The 24,416-nt window shown below is 50.7% G+C and overlaps 1 protein-coding gene across 2 annotated transcripts in view; it reads right to left on the bottom strand.

The window, feature by feature from the left end:
* LOC147097643 (coiled-coil and C2 domain-containing protein 1A-like) overlaps window positions 1–24,416 on the bottom strand; it is a 140,447-nt gene that overhangs the window by 31,206 nt on the left and 84,825 nt on the right. For both annotated transcript variants that reach the window (XR_015074320.1, XM_085971629.1), the window contains exons 25-28: window positions 10,958–11,024; window positions 8,132–8,258; window positions 5,698–5,774; window positions 4,950–4,997 (exon numbers count right to left, since the gene is read on the bottom strand). Coding sequence is in view for 1 of the 2 variants with exons in the window: in XM_085971629.1 (XP_085827755.1) it covers window positions 4,950–4,997; window positions 5,698–5,774; window positions 8,132–8,258; window positions 10,958–11,024 (319 nt within the window). In the remaining variant the exon portion in view is untranslated. The remainder of the gene's footprint in view (window positions 1–4,949; window positions 4,998–5,697; window positions 5,775–8,131; window positions 8,259–10,957; window positions 11,025–24,416) is intronic.

Below are 24,416 nucleotides of genomic sequence, written 5' to 3'. Positions count from 1 at the left end.
GAAGGGGTGGGAGAGAGAGAGAGAGAGAGAGAAGGGGGTGGGAGAGAGAGAGAGAGAAGGGGTGGGAGAGAGAGAGAGAGAAGGGGTGGGAGAGAGAGAGGTGGGGGAGAGAGAGAGAGAGGGTGGGGGAGAGAGAGAGAGAGGGTGGGGGAGAGAGAGAGAGAGGGTGGGGGAGAGAGAGAGAGAGGGTGGGGGAGAGAGAGAGAGAGGGTGGGGGAGAGAGAGAGAGAGGGTGGGGGAGAGAGAGAGAGGGTGGGGAGAGAGAGAGAGGGTGGGGGAGAGAGAGAGAGGGTGGGGGAGAGAGAGAGAGGGTGGGGGAGAGAGAGAGAGGGTGGGGAGAGAGAGAGAGGGTGGGGAGAGAGAGAGAGGGTGGGGAGAGAGAGAGAGGGTGGGGGAGAGAGAGAGGGTGGGGGAGAGAGAGAGAGGGTGGGGGAGAGAGAGAGAGGGTGGGGGAGAGAGAGAGAGGGTGGGGGAGAGAGAGAGAGGGTGGGGGAGAGAGAGAGGGTGGGGGGAGAGAGAGAGAGGGTGGCGGAGAGAGAGAGAAGGGGGGGAGAGAGAGAGAAGGGGGGAGAGAGAGAGAAGGGGGGGAGAGAGAGAAGGGGGGGAGAGAGAGAAGGGGGGGAGAGAGAGAAGGGGGGGAGAGAGAGAAGGGGGGGAGAGAGAGAAGGGGGGGAGAGAGAGAAGGGGGGGAGAGAGAAGGGGGGAGAGAGAGGGGGGGAGAGAGAGAGAGAAGGGGTGGGAGAGAGAGAGAAGGGGTGGAGAGAGAGAGAGAAGGGGTGGGAGAGAGAGAGAGAAGGGGTGGGAGAGAGAGAGAGAAGGGGTGGGAGAGAGAGAGAGAAGGGGTGGGAGAGAGAGAGAGAAGGGGTGGGAGAGAGAGAGAGAAGGGGTGGGAGAGAGAGAGAGAAGGGGTGGGAGAGAGAGAGAGAAGGGGTGGGAGAGAGAGAGAGAAGGGGTGGGAGAGAGAGAGAGAAGGGGTGGGAGAGAGAGAGAGAAGGGGTGGGAGAGAGAGAGAGAAGGGGTGGGAGAGAGAGAGAGAAGGGTGGGAGAGAGAGAGAGAAGGGGTGGGAGAGAGAGAGAGAAGGGGTGGGAGAGAGAGAGAGAAGGGGTGGGAGAGAGAGAGAGAAGGGGTGGGAGAGAGAGAGAGAAGGGGTGGGAGAGAGAGAGAGAAGGGTGGGAGAGAGAGAGAGAAGGGGTGGGAGAGAGAGAGAGAAGGGGTGGGAGAGAGAGAGAGAAGGGGTGGGAGAGAGAGAGAGAAGGGGTGGGAGAGAGAGAGAAGGGTGGGAGAGAGAGAGAGAAGGGGTGGGAGAGAGAGAGAGAAGGGGTGGGAGAGAGAGAGAGAAGGGGTGGGAGAGAGAGAGAAGGGGTGGGAGAGAGAGAGAAGGGGTGGGAGAGAGAGAGAGAAGGGGTGGGAGAGAGAGAGAGAAGGGTGGGAGAGAGAGAGAAGGGGTGGGAGAGAGAGAGAGAAGGGTGGGAGAGAGAGAGAGAAGGGGGGGAGAGAGAGAGAGAAGGGGTGGAGAGAGAGAGAGAAGGGGTGGAGAGAGAGAGAGAAGGGGTGGGAGAGAGAGAGAGAAGGGTGGGGAGAGAGAGAGAGAAGGGGTGGGAGAGAGAGAGAGAGAAGGGGTGGGAGAGAGAGAGAGAGAGAGAGAGAAGGGGTGGGAGAGAGAGAGAGAAGGGGTGGAGAGAGAGAGAGAAGGGGTGGGAGAAGAGAGAGAGAAGGGGTGGGAGAGAGAGAGAAGGGAGGGAGGAGAGAGAGAGAAGGGGTGGGAGAGAGAGAGAGAAGGGGTGGGAGAGAGAGAGAGAAGGGGTGGGAGAGTGAGAGAAGGGGTGGAGAGAGAGAGAAGGGAGGAGAGAGAGAGGAAGGGGTGAGAGAGAGAGAAGGGGGGGAGAGAGAGAGGGAGGGAGAGAGAGAAGGGTGGGAGAGAGAGAGAAGGGGTGGGAGAGAGAGAGAGAGAGGAGAGAGAGAGAGAGAGGGGAGAGAGAGAGAAGGGGTGGGAGAGAGAGAGAGAGAGGAGAGAGAGAGAGAGAGAGAAGGGGTGGGAGAGAGAGAGAAGGGGTGGGAGAGAGAGAGAAGGGGAGAGAAGAGGTGGGAGAGGAGAGAAGGGGTGGGAGAGGAGAGAAGGGGTGGGAGAGGAGAGAAGGGGTGGGAGAGGAGAGAAGGGGTGGGAGAGGAGAGAAGGGTGGGAGAGGAGAGAAGGGGTGGGAGAGGAGAGAAGGGGTGGGAGAGGAGAGAAGGGGTGGGAGAGAGAGAGAGAAGGGGTGGGAGAGGAGAGAAGGGGTGGGAGAGAGAGAGAGAAGGGGTGGGAGAGAGAGAGAGAAGGGGTGGGAGAGAGAGAGAGAAGGGTGGAGAGAGAGAGAGAAGGGGTGGGAGAGAGAGAGAAGGGGTGGGAGAGAGAGAGAGAAGGGGTGGGAGAGAGAGAGAGAAGGGGTGGGAGAGAGAGAGAGAGAAGGGGGTGGGAGAGAGAGAGAGAAGGGGTGGGAGAGAGAGAGAGAGGGTGGGAGAGAGAGAGAGAGCGAGAGAGAGAGGGGGTGGGGGGAGAGAGAGAAGGGGTGGGAGAGGAGAGAAGGGGTGGGGGGAGAGAGAGAGAGAGAGAGGAGAGAGAGAGAGAGAGAGAGAGAGAGAGAGAGAGAGAAGAGAATGTTAATCACAACACCAAGCCCATCTTTACAGACCAAAGCAAAAAGTTAGCATATTACCTATCCAACCAAAACAGGGCATTCGGAGAAAATAAAATGGAGGGCAGGCCGAGCGCTCTGACGCACAAGGGCCAGACTCCCCATAAACAGCTTAAACAACCTTAGAGTAAGGAAAAGGTACAATGGACAGAGGAGTAAGTACACGCCAGCCCTTCCACTTACCTCCACGCTGACATCTATTGGGGGAGAGTCGAGGTACTTAAAACAAAACAATTCCCCTCCCCCCCCCCCGAGAGTGAGAGAGAGAGGGCCAGTTGGCATCTCTGTACCAGGTGCAGCATTGAGAATGTGCCCAGACAGGGACAGCTGGCATCTCAGCCATTTAAAATGATACCACCCCGGCTCCGCCGCTGGTCAGTGGGTAAACCCAAAGACACGGCACCGAGCCCGCGCGGACCAGATGGTCCCACGTCAATGTTCCCGTTAATTTTTTTTTTTTTTTTGCGGGGTCTGTCCTATTGTCGAGCCAGCTGAGCGGGAGGTCCGGAGCACTGCGCGGCCACGCAGCTTAAAAGGAACATCGTCCCACATTCGATCCTCCGCTAGCCAGAGGGCGGGGCAATTGGCCTCAGCACCACCCGGGGGCTATGCAGCGAGCTCATGCCGGAAAGGTGTGAGAGTGAGAGTGTGAGAGAGTGAGAGAGAAAAAAAGAGAGAGAGAGCGCGTGTGATATTCTGGACAACATCGGGCTCAGCGGTGATGCCCTCCGTGGTTGAACGCTCTGCCGCCACTCACTGTCCGGATTCACATGTGAAGGTCCTTGGGTGACCTACTGGAGGGCTCCCAATGTCCAATGAACATAGGAAATAGGAGCAGGAGTCGGCCATTTGGCCCTTGAGCCTGCTCCACCATTCAATAAGATCATGGCTGATCTTCGACCTCAACTCCACTTTCCTGCACTTTCCCATATCCCTTGATTCCCTTAATATCCAAAAATCTATCGATCTCAGTCTTGAATATACTCAACGACTGAGCATCCACAGCCCTCTGGGGTAGAGAATTCCAAAGATTCGCCGCCCTCTGAGTGAAGACATTTCTCCTCATCTCAGTCCTAAATGGCCGACCCCTTATTCTGCGAGACTGTAACCCCTGGTTCTAGACTCCCCAGCTAGGGGAAACATCCTCCCTGCATCTACCCTGTCAGAATTTTTTATGTTTCAATGAGATCACCTCTCATTCTTCTAAACTCTAGAGAATATAGGCCTAATCTACTCAATCTCTCCTCACAGGACAATCCCCCCATCCTAGGAACCAGTCTGGTGAACCTTCGTTGCACTCCCTCTATGGTAAGTATATCCTTCCTTAGGTAAGGAGGACCAAAACTGTACACAATACTCCAGGTGTGGTCTCACCAGGGCCCTATATAATTGCAGTAAGACATCTTTACTCTTATACTCAAATCCTCTTGTAATAAAGGCTGTAACAATGAACTGTAACTCCAGCAATTCAACACCTTCAGGAGATGCGGGGAGCAAATCAACACAACCAGCTCATGGGTGGTTTGCAGCACAGTTATTGATGTTCAGCAGTTAACTTGCTCTGTCCCTTTTAAGCACTCCCTGTGGGTAGCTGTTGCTGCTGTTAAATTCAGGGCAATCAGAGATCAGTAACTTTGATCTTGACCCTGACTTTTCAAGCAAAGAAAAATGAAAGACTTGCATTTCTATTCCACCTTTCATGGCCTCCCAAAGCACCCACAGCCACTGAAGTAGACTTGAAGTGTAGTCACGGTTGTAAATGTAGGAATGCAGCCAATTTGCGCACAGCAAGCTCCCACAAACAGCAATGTGATCATGACCAGATAATCTGTTTTTAGTGATGCTGATTGAGGGATAAATATTGGCCCAGGACACCGGGGAGAACTCCCCTGCTCTTCTTCGATCTTCTACATCCACCCGAGAGGGTAAATGGGGCCTTGGGTTTAACGTCTCACCCGAAAGACGGCACCTCCGGCAGTGCGGCACTCCCTCAGCACCGCACTGGAGTGTCAGCCTAGCTTTTTGTGCTCAAGTTTCTGGAGTGGGGACTTGAACCCACAACCTTCTGACTCAGAGGCGAGAGAGAGCTGCCCACTGAGCCACGGCTGACTGGCCCTCTTTTTTTTTTTTTTTTTAAAGATTGCTTTACATTTGTAACAAGTTGCGCAGTGGGACAGACATGGACTAAACACAAGACTTTCACGTGGATAGATGGCTACTGCGCTACGTGTACCCGTCCTGCTCTGAACAAAGCATCACAAGGTGTGTCGTCTTACCTCGTCATCCACCAGCTTCCTCTTGTATAACGCTTCTTTAGCCAAATCCTGCCCAGAAAGAGGAACAAAACCATTCAGAGGCACGAACGAAAAGCTCGGGATGTAACCCTGCTCCCTGTCTCAGTAATTACACAAATTCGTCTCAGTAGAAAAATGATCTGCTCTATTTTACTTCCTCTCTAATACTGGGACAAACTATCAATCTTAAACAGAGGAGAGAGAGGTTTAGGGAAGGAATTCCACAGCCTGGGCACGGCCGCCAATGGTGCAGCGATGACAATCGGGGGCGCGCAGGAGGTCAGAATCAGAGGAGTGCAGAGATCTCGGAGGGCTGGAGGGCTGGAGGAGGTCAGAGCTAGGGAGGCGGTGAGGCCACGGAGGGATTTGAAAACAGGGATGAGAATTTAAAATCAAGGAGCGCGTCGGAACGGGAGCCAATGTCAGTGAGCATAGGGGTGGGCGGATGAACAGGGCTTGGTGCGAGTTAGGATACGGGAAGCAGAGTTTTGGATGACTCCAAGAGACTTGCAGTCACGGGGAGCCTGGAGTCACAGTGTCACTTCTGCAGAGCTGCCCTGCTCTACTCAAAGACACTGCAGCACATACTCTGGGCAACATTTACCCTACAAATTCCCCTCTGGAGCAGAACCCAGAGGAAAAAAAAGAGGAATGTGCTCCAATAGGAGAGTGCGGACTCCATCCTCTGCCCATGCCCCAGCCACAACGACCACAGAATCCCATCACTTACTCGATTGCCTTCGGTACCTAGTCGCTTAGCTGCGTCTGTGTAATACTGTACATATCTCTCCAGTTGTGTTATGTATTCTGTAAAAAAAAAATACACAATGTTTAAACACAAGTGATATACAAGGAGCAGAGTGTGAGCCCAAACACAGACCTAAACGACTGTAGCTGTCTAGTTCAACAAAGTCTTTAAATCACAATTTCTGTTTTAGACCAACTGCTTACAACACCCTCAAGCACACAGCCCAAAGTCCCAAGCTGCCCCTAGTGATACTCCTGCAATGTTAGGCCAAGCACGCTTGTTTCAGGAGCTGATTATTTCAGCATTTCCTGTCCTATCTACACCATAGAGTAACAATCAGTGAAGCCGACTCCAGCAAAAACACTGCCTCCGAACCACCCCCCACCGCGCACACACATCCTGAGGAACAGCGAAAACCAAGGAGGCAGTCGTAACTGGGGACGACACGGTTACAAGGAAAGGTCCGAAATCCTACAGTACATACAATAACTTGCATTTATACCGCCCCTTTAACATCCTAAGGGGCTTCATAGCAGCGTTATCAGACAAAATTCGACACCAAGCCAAATAAGGAGATATTAGGACCAACAATCCCTCGGAGCTGTGTAGCCCGGGACCGGCTTCTCCAATGTTAAAGGGGTCGCGCACCCAAAAAAAAGTCAGGGGGAACGTTGATTAGGACAGCTCTATTTATATAAACGTTTTGAACATACCTCAAAGTGCAACAAATATAAAAAAATCTGCAGCCTTCCCTCAATGAAGAAAAATGCAACTCGGACGGACCCTACAACCTATTTACAACAATAGCCAAGCAAGGGGGCAGGCCAGCATGGTAGCTAAAGGCCCCCTCCCCCCAAATCCCAATGTTCCAGACCCCCTCAGCTTGTGAGCAAAACCACAGCATATAAACCGGCACTTAATAAAATACTACCGGAAACTCTCGATTTACCGGCACCTAAATAACCGGAAATCTCTGTTAACCGGCAAAATTCAGGAGTAGGTTCAGGTAAGTTTTACTTCATATTAGTGGCCGTTCCTGGATCTGTGGCCGTGTAACCGGGGTTCCTGCACCTGTTGCTAAGCAACAGGGACGCTTGGTCTGTGGCCGGGGTTCCTGCACCTGTTGCTAAGCAACAGGGAAGCCTGGATTTGTTGCTGTGTATGGGGCTCTTGTATCTTTTAATATACCTCTCTGTAATCCGGACTTTTTGATAAACCGGCACCACGCCGGTCCCGTCGATGCCGGATAAAAAAAAGTTTCCTGTAGTCTGCTGCTGCTCTCAGTGTATTGATTCAGAGGCGCAAATCAGGGTTAAACTGATTCATTACAGTGATGGTAACCACAGAGTAGCAAAAGGGAAGGAGTGACTGGGAGGAGGACTGTCTATTCACCGTACCACCCCTCGCTCTGGCTGAAAAACCAAGAGATATAAAATACTGCCAAGCTTTGCCGCCTACATGAGACCCACCAGTTGGAGTGTCTGTCCACCCAACACAGTGCTAGTGACCCAACTGACCCTGGGCAATGCTCCATCAGTTAGTTATGCAACAGGGCTCAGTCCCAAGTATATAAGAGGGAAGAAAGGCTTCACGGCCTCAGGACGTTCCAAAGTGCTTTGCAGCCAGCAAAAATACTTTTGAAGTGGAGTCACTGTTGTAATGTGGGAAATGTGGCAGCCAATTTGCACACAGCAAGCTCCCACAAACAGCAATGTGATGGTGACCAGATCATCTGTTTTAGTGATGTTGGTTGAGGGATAAATATTGGCCAGGACACCGGGGAGAACTCCCCTGCTCTTCTTCGAAATAGTGCCGTGGGATCTTTTACGTCCACCTGAGGAGGCAGACGGGGCCTCGGTTTAACGTCTCAACTAAGATTATGGGCTCAAGTCGCTGGAGTGGGACTTGAACCCACAACCTTTTGACACCGAGGCGAGAGAGCATGCTGCCCACCGACCCTTGGCCGACACCCGATGGGGTTTTATACTTTCTGGGGTTGGGTACTGCTGGATCAGCTCCCCTTCTAGTCCAGAATTTTGTCCCTATTAAAATGGAGCGTCTCTGGGATGCAGGAGGCCTCTCCCAGTAACCCAATCGGGTAGGGGCCGAGAGAGCGCTGAAAGAGAGGGCGTCTGTGGAGCACAATCTGTTAAAATACTTTGAACAGAAAGTACGTCCGTCACCTGAAGGTGGTACAGAGGATGATTCTGAAATGAAGTTGCAATCAGATATTTAACATGGGCTCATCTTGTTTAGCTTCCCCCTGTGGGGGCTCTTCACCCTCCCCCCCCCCCCCCCCCACCCCACCCCACCTCCTGTAGTCGTGTTATTAACCAGCATCCTTCAGTTGAAAGGAACAACATTTCTTTTCGATAAAAAGCTTACTGAACCCCTTCAGTGGAATCTGGAGCGTCACCTTTCAGATCCCCAGGGTCTCCGCGTTCCAGCTGTGATTTCTGCCACTGGATCCGCTGCGCGGTCTCCCGGTGCTGATCCAGGAGTTCCTTTGGAGGAACCTTGTGCTCCTGTTTATACACGTGGATCTGTAGAAGCAATCGGGGACAATATCAAATCCACTCTCACCGGGCTTGGCTCCCGCACAACGCACATTCCTCCACCAGCGCATGCACGCACACAAAACGAGATGCCTCAAAGCACTGGCACCAGTGTCCACACTGGCCAAGTTCATGCCGCCAAGAGAAGCAGTGGTTCATTCAATGAGCACACGTGTACGGTACATGTGCTGCCTGCAATGTATCCAAGTATTTACATGCATCAATATCACACCGAGCAATGTTAAATTCAGCATCTAGTAAAATATTACAGGAAATGAATCGTTAACACTTCATTAAAGTGGATGAGTCAAGCTCAGAGAAATAGAAGGACATATTGTTCTGTGTTTACTAACAACGAACTGGAGGACTTCATACAACCAGTCCGCCTCTCTCCTACAGATGGAAAGATGGGATGAGCACGGCATCCCTTACAGGGAGACAGATCACTGTCATTGAATGAGAGCGGATAAATCGCGACGTCGCTCTTCCCACTGCTAAGCACTTGCTGAAAAGAGGTGATCCAAATGGAGCAGAGGCAGAAAACAACCAGCTGACGGAGCCCATTCATAAAATCCAGACATCACTCTGCCCTCCGAGTCAGGAAGTTCAAGTCCCACTCCAGAGACTTGAGCACAAAATCTAGGCTCACGCGCCAGTGAACAAATCTTTAAAAGTCCATCTGATGAGATAGACGGGGCCTCGGTTTAACGCCTCATCCAATGACGGCACCTCTGACACTGTAGCACTCCCACGGTGCCGCACTGGAGTATCGGCCGAGATTAAGTTCTCATCAGGGGCAAGAATGCTACCAACTGACCCAAGCTGACAACCCGCTGTCCTTGTTTAGCTGTGTGTACGTGTCAGCTCAGTTGGTAGCATGCTCACCTCTGAATCAGAAGGTTGTTCCAGAGACTTGAGCACAAAATCTAGGCTCACGCTCCAGTGCAGTGCTGAGGGAGCGCTGCACTGTCGGAGGTGCCGTCTTTCGGATGAGACGTTAAACTGAGGCCCTGACCACCTGATCATTGCTGTTTGTGGGACCTTGCTCTGCGCAAATTGGCCGCTGCCTTTCCTATATTACAACAGTGACTACAGTTCAAAAGTACTTAATTGAGTGCGAGATGGGAACGGACCTCTTCTTTTGAGGTGTAGTCACTGAGATGGGAAAGGACCCACCAATTTACTCCCCTCCTTACCTGAAGGTGCTGCCTCATACGCTGGAGGATCATTCCACAGGCCAGGCAGTGCTCGGGTACCTCATGCAAGTGACCGTTCTTGTGTAAGCCCAGGCACGGGGAGCAGCTATTTGACCATTGGGGGCACTGCGGCTGTGCCCAACCTTGTCCTTGTCCAACAGCCCCTGCACTGAGCTCTGCTGGGCAAGTTCTGCACCCAGAGTGTTGGCCCGTCTTTTCAGCTGAAGGCCAACAGTCCAGCATAGTCTTTTTTATTCCAGCACCTGCAGGCTCTCTCATTAGCTCTCCTCAGGCCCCTATTCGTATCTTCCTAAATCCTCCAACACTCTTGCTAACTTTACACTTGCTGCTTCTTTTGTTTTGTTCAGTTCAATTAAAGAAAAGACTTGCATTTATATAGCGCCTTACACGACCACTGGACGTCTCGAAGCGCTTTACAGTCAATGAAGTACTTTTGAAGTGGAGTCACTGTTGTAATGTAGGAAACGCAGCAGCCAATTTGTGCACAGCAAGCTCCCACAAACAGCAATGTGATAATGACCAGATCGTCTGGTTTTTGTTATGCTGGTTGAGGGATAAATATTGGCCCGGGACACCGGGGAGAACTCCCCTGCTCTTCTTCGAAATAGTGGCCATGTGATCTTTTACATCCACCTGAGAGAGCAGACGAGGGCCTGGGTTTAACGTCTCATCCGAAAGATGGCACCTCCGACAGTGCGGCGCTCCCTCAGCACTGCACTGGGAGTGTCAGCCTAGTCCCGGGAGTGAGACTTGAACCCACAACCTTCTGACTCAGAGGCGAGAGTGCTGCCCACTGAGCCACAGCGGACACTGTATTTGAGGTTGGCTTATCTTCCAGCTTCCAATCCCAATGAAGGGTTTAATCAAAAAACATAAAATCACCCTTTCTCTTTACAGATGCTGACTGACCGCCTATTTTTAGACCAGTTTGGTTCTTTTTTGGTATTATTTGAGGGGGATGTTGGTCTAGACTCTGTTCTGAATAGAGCCGTGGGAAAAAAAATTTAAATGGGCAAAGAGCTTCTCAGTTTAACATCGATTCTGAAAACTGGAAACAATTAATCTCCCTGGAGATCACGGCACCAGTTTTTTTTTTTTATATGTAAAAAAGTCACATTATTCTCAGAATAGCAACTCGCCAAGGCTTCTTCAGCAGCACCTCCCAAACCCGCGACCTCTTCCACCTAGAAGGACAAGGGCAGCAGGCGCATGGGAACACCACCAGCTCCAAGTTCCCCTCCAAGTCACATACCATCCCGACTTAGAAATATATCGGCCGTTCCTTCATCATCGCTGGGTCAAAATCCTGGAACTCCCTCCCTAACAGCACTGTGGGAGCACCTTCACCACACGGACTGCAGTGGTTCAAGGCGGCGGAATCAAGGGCAATGAGGGATGGGCAATAAATGCTGGCTTTGCCAGCGACGCCTACATCCCATAAAAACGAATTAAAAAAAAAAATTCACTCACCTTCCTTTCTATTCGCTCTTTGTCAAACTTCAATATGCTGAAACTGTGCAGAGAGTAGGCCGATTTACTGCAAATGACAAAAAAAAACTTTCATTAGGTTAAAAATAAGAATTTGCAAATGAATTGCGTGTTCTCACAGTCACCTTACCTACTGGCCGCAACGTCAATAGCAGAGAGAGGCAAAACATCTCAGGATGTAACAGGGGAAACCAGAAGTGTACGCAACAGAACGAGAGCTGAAAAGAAGAGTTGGGAACACAAGAGGCCGGAACAAAAAATCGGGAATATCTGTAAGTAGTTTCCTCATCGTCAACCAGCAGCTGGCATCCTACCCAATGTACAGCCTTGTAACCAGTGCAAGTTGGGAAGATGATTACAGTTCAGGCAGAGCTTAATTTTTCCCGACAGGCTCTTTTCAATTTCAAGTTCAGAAACCTCAGCAGCCCACCCAGCCCCAGGCTGCTCACAGTGTGGGTCTTGAGCAGGGGGAGCGGGACTAACGGGATTGCTCTTTGGAAAAAAAAAAAAGCCGGCGCACACTCGATGGGCCGAACGGTCTCCCTTCTACGCTGTACTATTCCAGGATTCTAAGGCTCGACCATCAGGAGGGAAGACACAAAAGCCCATAGTGCAGGACACCAGCAAGTGTCAGCTGTGGCTCAGTGGGTAGCGCTCTTGCCCCCGAGTCAGAAGGTTCAAGTCCCACTCCAGAGACCCGAGCACAAAATCCAGGCTGACATTTCAGTGCAGTGCTGAGGGAGTGCTGCACTGTCAGAGGTGCCGTCTTTCTGTTGAGGCGTTAAACCGAGGCCCCGTCCCCCCGATCATGTGGACATAAAAGATCCCAAATCACTATTCGAATAAGAGGCAAGGGCGTTATCCCCCGGTGTCCCGGCCAATATTTATTCCTAAAACAGATTACCTGGTCATTATCACATTACTGTTTGTGGGAGCTTGCTGTGCGCAAATTGGCTGCTGCGTTTCCTACAGTACAACAGTGACCACACTTCATTGGCTGCAAAGCGCATTGGGACGTTCGGGAGATTGTGAAAGGCGCTATATAAATGCCAAGTTCTTTCTTTCAGATTGAAAGGAGGGTGAGATAAATCGAGAGGTTGTGGCTAGGTTTTGAAATCCTCTTCGTTTTTAGATGCCCCAAGAACACGATCCAAGCTAGGGGAGTGACCTTGGGATTCTCCTTGGAATGTTTTGATCTAGTTGAGCCATAGACTAGAGGTTGCAAGATTTGAACCTCAGTCAGTGCGGAGTTGGCTAATCTCAGGTGGGGCAGTGGTCGGAACATTTCACTGAATGGTTTAGCTATTGCTCAGTATCTCGGGACTAAGAAGCTATGACACTGTTACTTTAGAAAATAGTTAAAACTACTGTCTTCCCCTGGGGGAAAAAAATGAAACCTATGGCTGAATGTACAGTATACCCAGTTAAAGAGACACTGAGCTAGCAGATTGTAGAATTGGTGGCACCACAAATGGCACCCTTGGTTTAGGGAGCTGAAATGCCAGCGAGGGTTCCCACTACCTTGGGCAAGAACGAGCGTGAAGCCCTCCTTGTGGAATAGTAACAATTCACACACACACACACGCGCCAGGTCATCAAGCTGAAGCGTTAACTCGGTTTCTCGCTCCACAGATGCTGCCTGACCTGCTGGGTATTCCCAGCATTTCTGTTTTTATCTTAAATGCCCAGTTGGGCGAGGTGCCAACAACCTAAGGTACCCAACATGAGTCGGCACCTTCAGGTAAGAAGGGATAATATTTAAAAAAAAACTTTTCTAAAAACATTCTTGTACAGAAAACTTTGGTTTCTCCGGAGGTTATATGTCCGGAATACCCGACCTAACGGCAAAAATCAGGAGCCATTTTCTACGAGTTTTTTTCGTTCTCGTTGCTTTTCCCCCCCCCCCCAGTCAGGCACTGCAAGGTCTGTAGCTATAGCAACAGCTTCAGCTAGAGGCGCTTGCAGCTGCAGCCGACTGTTTAGAAGCTGTTGCTAAGCAACAGTGTTTGTTGTCAGATACGGAGATGAAAACCTCCGTATGCTTCAACATTAACTTTGTATGTCCGGCAGTTTTGATAGATCGGCAACAGCTCGGTCCCGTCGGTGCCGGATATCACAAAGTTTCCTGTATTTAGAACCTTATCGTCTTCAGACGGAAGACATTGAATAAGAGCGAGAGCAATACAGCGGCAAAATGACAGAGATCTCTCACTGACGCCACACTGCCTTTCTCCCAGACCTCCTGTACAGCTGGATTGAAAATCCCAGACACACTACCCCAGTGGAGACCCCTTTCAGCGGAACTGGCCACTCTCTTGTTTTAGTCAATGTTATAAATAATCAGCTGTGGGCTACGCAACTACACAAAAAATGTTTTATTAAAATACAAAACGTACAAAGATTGGTCCAACAACTCCAGTGTGTTTAAATAAATAGTGTCAATCAGCATTTTTAAAAAAAATCAGTGATCAAGGTGGCTGCAATACAATCCAGTCAAAGGATTAGCTACCACATTACTGTCAATTTATACAGTAGCAGCATTTGGTTTCTTGCCTTTTACACCATCTAGCATGACCTACTGGCTAGAACCACACATTTTTCTTTAATTTGATGGATTTTGTGCAAGTTAAGATAAGGGAGGTTTGCACTACAGAATAGGGCAGCCTGTGTCCTCATCAAACATGCCCAGGCCAGGTATAGAATAGGCTAGATACACACCTGGGTCAGATATAACACAGGCATAAGAGACTAGCATGCAAAGTTAAAGCACATGGGATTGGGGGTAAGGTACTGACTTGGATAGAAAACTGGTTGGCAGACAGGAAGCAAAGAGTTTAAATAAACGGGTCTTTTTCCGAGTGGCAGGCAGTGACTAGTGGGGTACCGCAGGGATCGGTCCTAGGACCCCAGCTATTCACAATATATATTAATGATCTAGACGAGGGAACTAGATGTAATATCTCCAAGTTTGCAGACGACACAAAGCTGGGTGGGCGTGTGTGCGGAGGAGGAGGATGCAGAGAAACTCCAGTACGATTTGGACAGGTTGGGCGATTGGGCAGATGCAGTGTAATGTGGATAAATGCGAGGTTGTCCACTTTGATGGCAAAAACAGGAAGGCAGATTATTATCTGAACGGCAATAGATTGGGAAAAGGGGAAGTGCAACGAGACCTGGGTGTCCTTGTGCACCAGTCGCTGAAGGTAAGCATGCAGGTGCAGCAGGCAGTTAAGAAGGCAAATGGTATGCTGGCCTTCATAGCGAGAGGATTAGAGTACAGGAGCAAGGATGTCTTGCTGCAGTTGTACAGGGCCTTGGTGAGACCACACCTTGAGTATTGTGTGCAGTTTTGGTCACCTTGTCTGAGGAAGGATGTTCTTGCCATGGAGGGAGTGCAGCGAAGATTCACCAGATTGATACCTGGGATGGCAGGAATGACGTATGAAGAGAGATTGGGTCGATTAGGCTTATATTCACTAGAATTTAGAAGAATGAGAGGGGATCTCATTGAAACTTATAAAATTCTAACAGGACTAGACAGACTGGATGCAGGAAGGATGTTCCCGATGGCGGGGGAGTCCAGAACCAGGGGTCACAGTCTAAGGATAAGGGGTAAGCCATTTAGAACAGAGATGAGGAGGAATTTCTTCACCCAGAGAGTGGTGAACCTGTGGAATTCCACAGAAGGCAGTTGAGGCCAATTCATTAAATATATTCAAGAAGGAGTTGGATATATTTCTTAAGACTAAAGGGATCAAGGGATATGGGGAGAAAGCAGGGACAGGGTACTGAATTTGGATGATCAGCCATGATCGCATTGAATGGCAGAGCAGGCTCGAGGGGCCGAATGGCCTACTCCTGCTCCTATCTTCTATGTTTCTATAAATACACACTCGGGTCAGGTATAGCATAGGTTGGATACATGGCCAGGTAGAACACACAACAGACAGATACAAGCCCAGGTCAAACAGCGCAGGTTAGAAACATGGCCAGGCATAACATAGGTCAAATGACAGACACATCCCCAGGACAGGTATAGCATACATTAAAAAGGTACAATAAAGCTTCCTCTACCCTGCTTCAACTGCAGAAGAGTGCCCCCACCCCCACGTGACACTTCTATCTTCCACAGCAACCATCTTGAAGTGTGTATGTGATATTGCCAATTTAGGGCAGTTGTGGGTGGTGGGCCGTGATTACCAGAAACCAGTGATGAACTGCAATGATAATGCATGATTGCCATGGTGGGCTTTCAGTGAAGCATCAGCTCATAATAGGGACCAAATTAAACAAACTTGAAGCTCAGAGATTACACGTCATGGCAACAAATAAGGAAAAGGTTAACACTACAATCCTGGGCCAGCGAGGCAGACTTGACCCTGGATATGTGGCAAATGGAATAGAATTGGAAAAAAAAAGACAGAATCTCTTAATCTGAACCAGTTCCTGGTTAAGCGAACAAGAGGCATCAGATAACACTGTGAAGCAGTCAGTCTGTCTCCAGCCAGGTCACTGGTTCAGAACTAGAGTAGTACGTCTTTCGCCACAGAGAGCCTGCAACCCACTATGATCAGAAAAGACTTGCATTTATGTAGCACCTTTCATGGCCTCAGGACACCCCCCCCTCACAAGCGCTTTACGGCTAATGAAGTGTAGTCACTGTTGTAAACAGGTTGGGAAGCCAGTGGGTCAATGGAATTTTCAACCTTTTCTCTGCCCAGTCTCAAGTTGGTGCTAACATATGCTCATCAACATATAGGGCGAGGGGGACTGGAATGAACTTCAAACCGAGCAGTACAGCCGTCGGTTTATTTGGCACTCAGTGAGCTGATTGGGCCGAGCGACATTTTCTTATGCTTTGATCATGAATCAACTGTGGGGGCCCCCAGAGCGTATTAGTAACCCAGAATGACTAATGCAGTTGGTATGGCTGTGATTAAAAGTGAATGCGAGAAGCCTGGTCCAACAGTGAAGCTGTGGAGAGAAGAGTGCGAAGTACACAGAAGCAACGCGGCTTACAATGATGGAATCTCGAGTTCCAATTTAAAATTAAAAGCATCTTGTACCTAACCCTGTGAATCTGATTAGCAAAGTGCAAAGACACACACACAAAAAATATTTTTAGAAAAAAAAAAATCCAGCTCGACCAATATTTTCTCCTAAACCTCGCGCCTCGGAATCAAAAGGTTGTGGGTTTGAGTCCCACTCCCAAGGCTCGAGTACAAAAATCTAAGCTGACACGCCAGTGCAGCACACGGTTTAGAAGAACAGGAGTTCTCTCCCTGGGGTCCTGGCCAACACCCATCCCTCAAGCAACATCACCAGAAACAGATTCGCTGGTCATTTTCACATCCCTGCTTGTGGTACCTTGCAAATTGGCTGCTGCGTTTCCTACGTTGCAACAGTGACGACGCTTCAAAAGTACTTGATTGGCTGCAAAGCGCTTTGGAACTTAAGATTGTGAAAGGCGCCAGGGGTCACAGTCTAAGGATAAGGGGTAAGCCATTTAGGACTGAGATGAGGAGGAATTTCTTCACCCAGAGAGTGGTGAACCTGTGGAATTCTCTGCCACACAAGGCAGTTGAGGCCAATTCATTAAATATATTCAAGAAGGAGTTGGATATATTTCTTAAGGCAAAAGGGATCAAGGGATACGGGGAGAAGGCAGGGACAGGGTACTGAATTTGGATGATCAGCCATGATCTCATTAAACGGCGGAACAGGCTTGAGGGGCCGAATGGCCTACTCCTGCTCCTATCTTCTATATAAATGCAAGTCCTTTCTTTCTTTAAGACAGCAATTCTCCTCCATCATTCCCACGGGCCAAAGATTTTGTCCGCGAGCTCAGTGCCGAAAACCCATAAACCTGTCCTTTATAAAGAAAGCATTCACTTTATACGGCCCCCATCACGTTCTAGACACAAGAGGCATCGAGGGGCATGGGGGAGAGAGCGGGAATATGGTATTGAGATGGAGGATCAGCCATGATCGTATTGAATGGCGGAGCAGGCTCGAAGGGCCGACTCCTGCTCCTATTTTTCTACGTTTCAAGATGTCCCAAAAAGTCGCACAACCAGCAGTTGCTTCTGTGCAGGTAAAGGTGGCGGCTGATTTTCACACAGCAAGGTCCCAAAATAGCACACCGATAAACGACCTGCTGGTCTTGGCTAAGTTATAAACCTTCGCCAGGACACCAGGAGAAAACCGCCTGCTCTTCTCTGAATAGTCTCAGGTGATGCTTCATATCCACCTGAAACCACCGGAACAGACAAATAGAGCCCCCGTTTACTGGGAGAAAAGCACCGCCAACAGTCTAACACAACGATGACACCAAGAGCCAGTCCAGATTACGTGCTCAAGCTGTAAAACCACTTGCCATTTTTCTACATCTTAATTCAAAGGAAGTCTTCCCCCATGGTCAGTAACTTAAATCGGTCACCGATACCATGTGCTTAATGCCCTCCATTCACACAGGTCGCAAATGGCACTATGAATGCTCCTGAAAACAGGACTCAAGATTCACGCTAATTCAAGTCAATGAGGGGCTTGCAAATAAGCTTCTCAAACCTGCAATTAATGCCAATTCCATACTGCATAATGGGCAAGAGCGAGACGTCGGCTTCGGTGGGAAAATGGATGGAATTGCAGAACGTGATCCCGAGAACCCAGAACACCATGTAACAAGAGAGAGAATTTGACTTATTCAGTCTCCGCAAATCAGAACAAAGTCTGCCCTGGAATCGACCAGAAACCATGACACAGGCAGATGGCGGCTTGGTTTAATGAAAGACTTCCTCAGTGCTTTTGTCGGACGGTCAGCCAAGCTGTGAAGAAATATATTTTTGGAAAAAACAATGAAGTAAAGCCTAAAGAACAAGATCCTTGGAATGGAGGATGGATCCAGGGCTACGGATGTATTGCATAGAGGCTGTTCGGCCCAACCAGTCCATGTCTATCCCTCACACAATAACGTGCTCCTGCCCTGTTCCCATGTCACTTTATTCCCCTTTCCTTCAACCACCTATCCTTAAATGTTGCCATGGTCTGTGCGTCAATCACAACAGCAACAACAAGCATTTATAAAGTGCCTTTAATGTAGAAAAACATCGGACCCCAATCTGCATAATTAAACATGACCCCGCTTCCTTCCCACAGGTGTCCCGCTCACACGCTCAAAAGGGGGTTAAGATCGGGACAGAGCGGGTTCAGAGGGGGTAACTGACTAGCCTCATTGTAACTGCACCCCCCCTTCTTCCCGGATTCCGTCAGGCCGGGGGGGGGGGGGGGGGGGTTAAAATAGGGGCCAAACGCTCTTCCAACTAGTTTTAAATCCAGTTTGCTACCCCCCCCTTAATTCCATAACCCTTAATCTTCTCCAACAATCTCCTGGGATACCTTGTCAAAGACTTTCTGAAAGTCCATGTACACCACAGCCACTGCATCACCCCCATCCACCATAACTATCAACTCCTCAAAGAACCCCATCACGTTGGTCCAGCACGACCTGCCGTTCAGAATTCCGTGCTGGCTGCTTCTCCTGGTATTTTTAATTGAAGATTCCAATTACGTCCTCTCAGTGTTTTAAAATGTAATTACCTGGGCTCACTATGTCTCTCTGAAAATGGGTATTGCATTGGCCACGCTCCTGTCTTCCAGCACACACCCACTCTCAATAGAACTCAAACATAATTTCTGAGGCCTGGGATATTTTGTCCCCCATCCCCTTCAGGATCCTTGGATGGATCTGGTCAGGTCCTGCCACTTTGGCTTCCTTTACCTTAGCTAACTTCTCGAATACTTCCCTTTTATTGATTGGCTAAAAGCAACATGAGCGAATTACAATCGGGATTTACTTCCTCCCCAACATTCTCTTTTGTAAACACCAAAGTTACGTACATGTAAAGTACTGCCACCACCTTCCGTGTATCCACTAACTCACTAGCCTCCGCTCTCAGGTGTCCCACCTCACTATCAACTATTCTCTTCACTGATCTATTGGTGGAATATTTGACTATACCTAAAACTCTTTTCTATGTACATATTCCTACAATACAACGGAGACTACACTTTAAAAGTACTTCATTGGCTGTTAAGCGCTTTGGGGCATCCGGAGATTGTGAAAGCGCAAGTCCTTTTTTTAAAAAAAACATCAGTCCCCTCTACAGCACCTATTGATACACAGCATTCTGCTTTCAGTGGACTTTACAATGCACAGATAAAGTATATGGTGAACCGTAGTGAAATATCTTTTGTAAGCTTTTAAATTGGGTCATAGTGCTGGTAAAAATTCAAATGCTAGACACAAATCAACAGCAACCTACACTTATGTAGCACACTGAATGTTAGAGGTGGTGCTAAAGTCTTGGTTAAAAATGGGATGGGGCGGGGAGGAAGAGAATGCAAGTAGGGCAGGGGGCGGGGTTGCAAAGGAAAAGAGCTTGCATTTACACAGCACCCGTCACGTCCTCAGGACATCCTAGGTGCTTCACAGCTGATGAAGTACTTCTGAAGTGTACTCGTTGCTACGTAGGGAAACACGGCAGCCAATTTGCAGTCAGCTAGATCCCACAAACAGCAATGAGATGCACGACCAGAAAATCCGTTTTTCAGTGATGTTCGTTGAGGCAAAAATATTGGCCAGGATGCCGAAAGACGGCACCTCCGACAGTGCGGCACTCCCTCAGTACGGCACTGGGAGTGTCAGCCTGGATTGTGTGCTCAAACCTCTGGAGTGGGACTTGAACCCACGACCTTCTGACTCAGGCGATACCCAAGCTGTGAGCCAAACTGGCGCCTAGGTAGAAAGGGACAAACCAAGAGGAGTCGGCAGACGAGGAATTTGAATTCTACGTGTTGGGGGCTGGGGAGGCAATACAGGTTCACGAGGACTGGCCCGGGGTGTTAGGGGAGCAGGATTTAGTGCAGGAACATACTGCAGTATCCTCATTTTAAAAAATAAAGTTAAAAGAAGCCCCTTTTAAAAACTTGCGTCTTTAGGCCACACCACACAATGTAGCATTTTTCAACTCTTAGTTCAGTCTGTTCCTGGAGAAAGGAATTGCAGGGATATTGGGAAAGAGCGGGGGAGTGGGACTAACTGGATTGCTCCGTGAAAGAGCCGGCGGAGGCTCGATGGGCTGAATGGCCTCCTGCTGTGCTGTACTATTCTATATCTACTGAGGCGCGATGATAGGCCTCAGCTGTGTGAGGACACGGCTGGGAAGGTTGAGAAAGGAAGATGGATCCACAATCGGGACAGGGTAAGGCAGACGCACTGTTTGAGGGGAAGGTGGTTACATGGATGAGGCGGGGTTAAGCTTCGTGTGTGGGGAGGGGCGGGGGCGTGTGTGGGGGAGGGGCAGGGGGGGCGGTGTGTGTGTTTGTGGGGTGGGGCGGTGTGTGTGTGGGGAGGGGTGGGGCGGTGTGTGTGTGTGGGGAGGGGCGGGGCGGTGTGTGTGTTTGTGGGGTGGGGCGTGGTGTGTGTTTGTGGGGTGGGGCAGTGTGTGTGTGTGTGTGGGGGAGGGGGCGGTGTGTGTGTGGGGAGGAGCGGGGTGCGTGTGTGGGGGAGGGGGCGGCGTGTGCGGTGTGTGGGGGAGGGGCGGTGTGCGCGTTTGTGGGGTGGGGCGGTGTGTGTGGGGAGGGGCGGGGCGGTGTGTGTGTGGCGAGGGGCGGGGCGGTGCGTGTGGGGGCGGTGTGTGTGGGGGAGGGGCGGTGTGTGTGGGGGCGGTGTGGGGTGGGGTGTGGGGGTGTGAGTTGGTTACACGGTTGAGAGATACGGTTACACAGCTGATGTGGGAACAATTGCATGGTTCGGTACCAAATCTAATGCTCTGAGCCTCAAGTGCTGGAAAGAATATCCTTCCCTAATCAAAATAGAAGAGGCGTCCAGAAACACTTCCTAAAGTTACTGGTAAAAGGAAAATCAATCAAAGTGTAATACTAACATACACTTACATTACATTCTACTAAAATCACTTAATGGGTGTTCTACTTCTAATATATACAGATGCCAGGGTGATAAATTGGTGGAACATGAGAATGCTGGAACACTTAAACCTTCAATCTATTTGTGTATAAAACTATTATATATTAAAACTATAAAACACAACAGTATAAAAATAGTATTTCCGAATATATATTGTTGCCAACTGAATTATTGGTTCTGTGAGAGAGAAGGTGCGATCATTTAGTGAACTGGACGGATAAAGTACAAGTGTGCAGGAGACACAGCACAACACGGGCGACTGACACACTCATTTGAGAATTCTAGGCCATAGCTGTTTGCTAAATACGCGTGAAATAATCAAATCGTAGGTTAACAAAAGAGAGTCTTGTGTGTATAGCGCACTTCCTGTAAACTAATCATAGTGGCAATGATCAACTCCGCCTCCATTCTTGCCTGGAAGTTTTATGGTCAAACATTACAAGGCAGAATTACAATTCTCAAATGATTAAGGAGAGAATTGTACTACTGGACAATGCCAAGGGTCGGGGAGGGAATAAAATACCCACTATTACAAGTCGACAATTGTAAAGCTCAGTGACGATAGATTTGTGACTCCGCGACTTCTACAAACTCCACTTAAAAGGGGATTTTCCTGCCTTCCTTTTCCAGCTCCAATGAAGAGTCTCAACCGGAAAATCTGTATGTGTCTCGTGTCCCTGTCTCTGTCGATACTGATGGACCCGCTGCACATTTCCAGGATTTTCTGCTTTAATCTCAGGGTTTTCAGCAGTGGCAGAGATATATTATATAAAATAAATATATAGTATATTTCACTTTGACCCGAGTGCAGTGGCTGGGTTTCTGTTCAGTGATTCTGAAGAGCTCGTCATTTCCAGGGAGCTGGCTGTCTTGGGTTTTGTGCTTCCTTCACTGGCTCGTGAAGCTTAAAAAGTCTCAACTTGGACCCAAAAGCAATACAGACAAACAGAAAAAGACACGGGAGGTGATGCGGAGGTCTGCGGGAGAGCTGGCTCAGGCATTTTGTTGCATTAACTTAAAGAGCAAATTGAGGATCTGCAAAGGAAATTAAAAATTAACACATGCATAGCCAACTGAACTAAAGAGCCAAGCTCGAGAGAACCAACAGAACAGGCAATTTTCTAAATACCGGCCCAGATTTCCCTGGGGGGGGGGGGGCTTGAGTCGTTGCAACAATGCATCTATGGCGTAAGGACCCTTGAAGGGTGCAAAAGAAAAAAAAGAGTTTAAGTCAGTGACTTACGCCATTAATTAGGAAACTCCATATTTCTCTGGGACTTCTGCGTCACTCTGCCGTTATATTCTAACTGTTTACATAGGAACAGGAGGAGCCCATTCAGCCCCTCGAGCCTGTTCCCCCATTCAGTTAGATCATGCCCGATCTGTATCTTAACTCCATCTACCCGCCTTGATTCCATAATTAAACAGGTTGCAGGTAGGTGCAGGTAAACATAGCTCCACCCCGTATAGGCGAAGGTTATCATAGCTCCACCTCTATTTTGGCGAGGATAATCATAGCCCCACCCCCGTTTAGGCTGGGTAATCATAGCCCCGCCCCCATTCACTAAAGCGGCGATGGCGACTTTCACGGCGGTTTTCTTGTTGGTGGCGGGCAGTCCAATAAGGAAAGGCGCAGGTAGGCACTTGATTTTTGATAGCATTCAAAGACAAAAGACAAAACCACAGATTGAAACACATCACAGACTTGTACATGTCTGGGGCAGAGTTTCGACACGACAGGAAGCGGTGAACCAGAGTATTGTGCGTAGATCTTGTCTTTACTTATTGCTGCCACATGGCTATCAGGCATCAGCTGCAGCATTAAAACTTTACTTACTACAGGTGTCTCACTGTTCGTTATGGCTCCTGCTACTTTTTCCGACTGATGAGACATACAACATTATGAACTGACGCAAATTGGCTCGGAAGGAATGTTAAACATCTGATTTTCCATTAAAACAAGGAGACGGTGCCACAGATTGTGCCACCAGTGGTTGGAAACGATTTACTGTGTAATTCGAGGTAATTCATTAGGATTAATGTCCCCCCCCCGCCAGTCTCCACTGACCGCCCCCCCCCCCCAGTCTCCACTGACCGCCCCCCCCCCCAGTCTCCACTGACGCCCCCCCCCAGTCTCCACTGACGCCCCCCCCCAGTCTCCACTGACACCCCCCCCGCAGTCTCCACTGACACCCCCCCCGCAGTCTCCACTGATGCCACCCCCCAGTCTCCACTGACGCCCGCCCCCAGTCTCCACTGACGCCCGCCCCCAGTCTCCACTGACGCCACCCCCAGTCTCCACTGACGCCCGCCCCAGTCTCCACTGACGCCCCCCCGTCTCCACTGACACCCCCCCCAAGTCTCCACTGACGCCCGCCCCCAGTCTCCACTGACGCCACCCCCCAGTCTCCACTGACGCCCGCCCCCAGTCTCCACTGACGCCCCCCCCGTCTCCACTGACGCCCCCCCCGTCTCCACTGACGCCCCCCCCAGTCTCCACTGACCCCCCCACCCAGTCTCCACTGACGCCCCCCAATCTCCACCGACGCCCGCCCCCTCCAGTCTCCAGTGACACCCCCCCCGTCTCCACTGACACCCCCCCGTCTCCACTGACACCCCCCTAGTCTCCACTGACGCCACCCCCCAGTCTCCACTGACGCCCGCCCCCAGTCTCCACTGACGCCCCCCCCCCGTCTCCACCGATGCCCCCCACAGTCTCCACCGACGCCCCCCCCAGTCTCCACCGACGCCCACCCCATCTCCACCGACGCCCCCCCCAGTCTCCACCGACGCCCGCCCTAGTCTCCACTGACGCCCCCCCTAGTCTCCACCGACGCCCCCCCTAGTCTCCACTGACGCCCCCCCCAGTCTCCACCGACGCCCGCCCCCCGTCTCCACCGACGCCTGCCCCAGTCTCCACTGACGCCCCCCCTAGTCTCCACTGACGCCCCCCCCTAGTCTCCACTGACGTCCCCCCCCAGTCTCCACCGACGCCCGCCCCCCCCAGTCTCCACCGACGCACCCCCCATCTCCACCGACACCCCCCCCAGTCTCCACCGACGCACGCCCCCCCCCAAGTCTCCACCGACGCCCCCCCCGTCTCCACCGACGCACGCCCCCCCAGTCTCCACCGACGCACGCCCCCCCAGTCTCCACCGACGCACGCCCCCCCAGTCTCCACCGACGCACGCCCCCCCCCAGTCTCCACCGACGCACGCCCCCCCCAGTCTCCACCGACGCACGCCCCCCCCAGTCTCCACCGACGCACGCCCCCCCGTCTCCACCGACTCCCCCCCCCCCCCAGTCTCCACCGACTCCCCCCCCCCCCCCCCCCCGACGCACGCCCCCCCCCCCCGACGCACGCCCCCCCCCAAGTCTCCACCGACGCCCCCCCCGTCTCCACCGACGCACGCCCCCCCAGTCTCCACCGACGCACGCCCCCCCAGTCTCCACCGA

This window comes from Somniosus microcephalus, chromosome 31 (genome assembly GCF_052327205.1).
Source record: "Somniosus microcephalus isolate GS21.2 chromosome 31, FLI_Smic_1.0, whole genome shotgun sequence".
In the NCBI taxonomy this organism is placed as follows: domain Eukaryota; kingdom Metazoa; phylum Chordata; class Chondrichthyes; order Squaliformes; family Somniosidae; genus Somniosus; species Somniosus microcephalus.
This window is presented reverse-complemented; position numbering and strand designations above follow the sequence as displayed.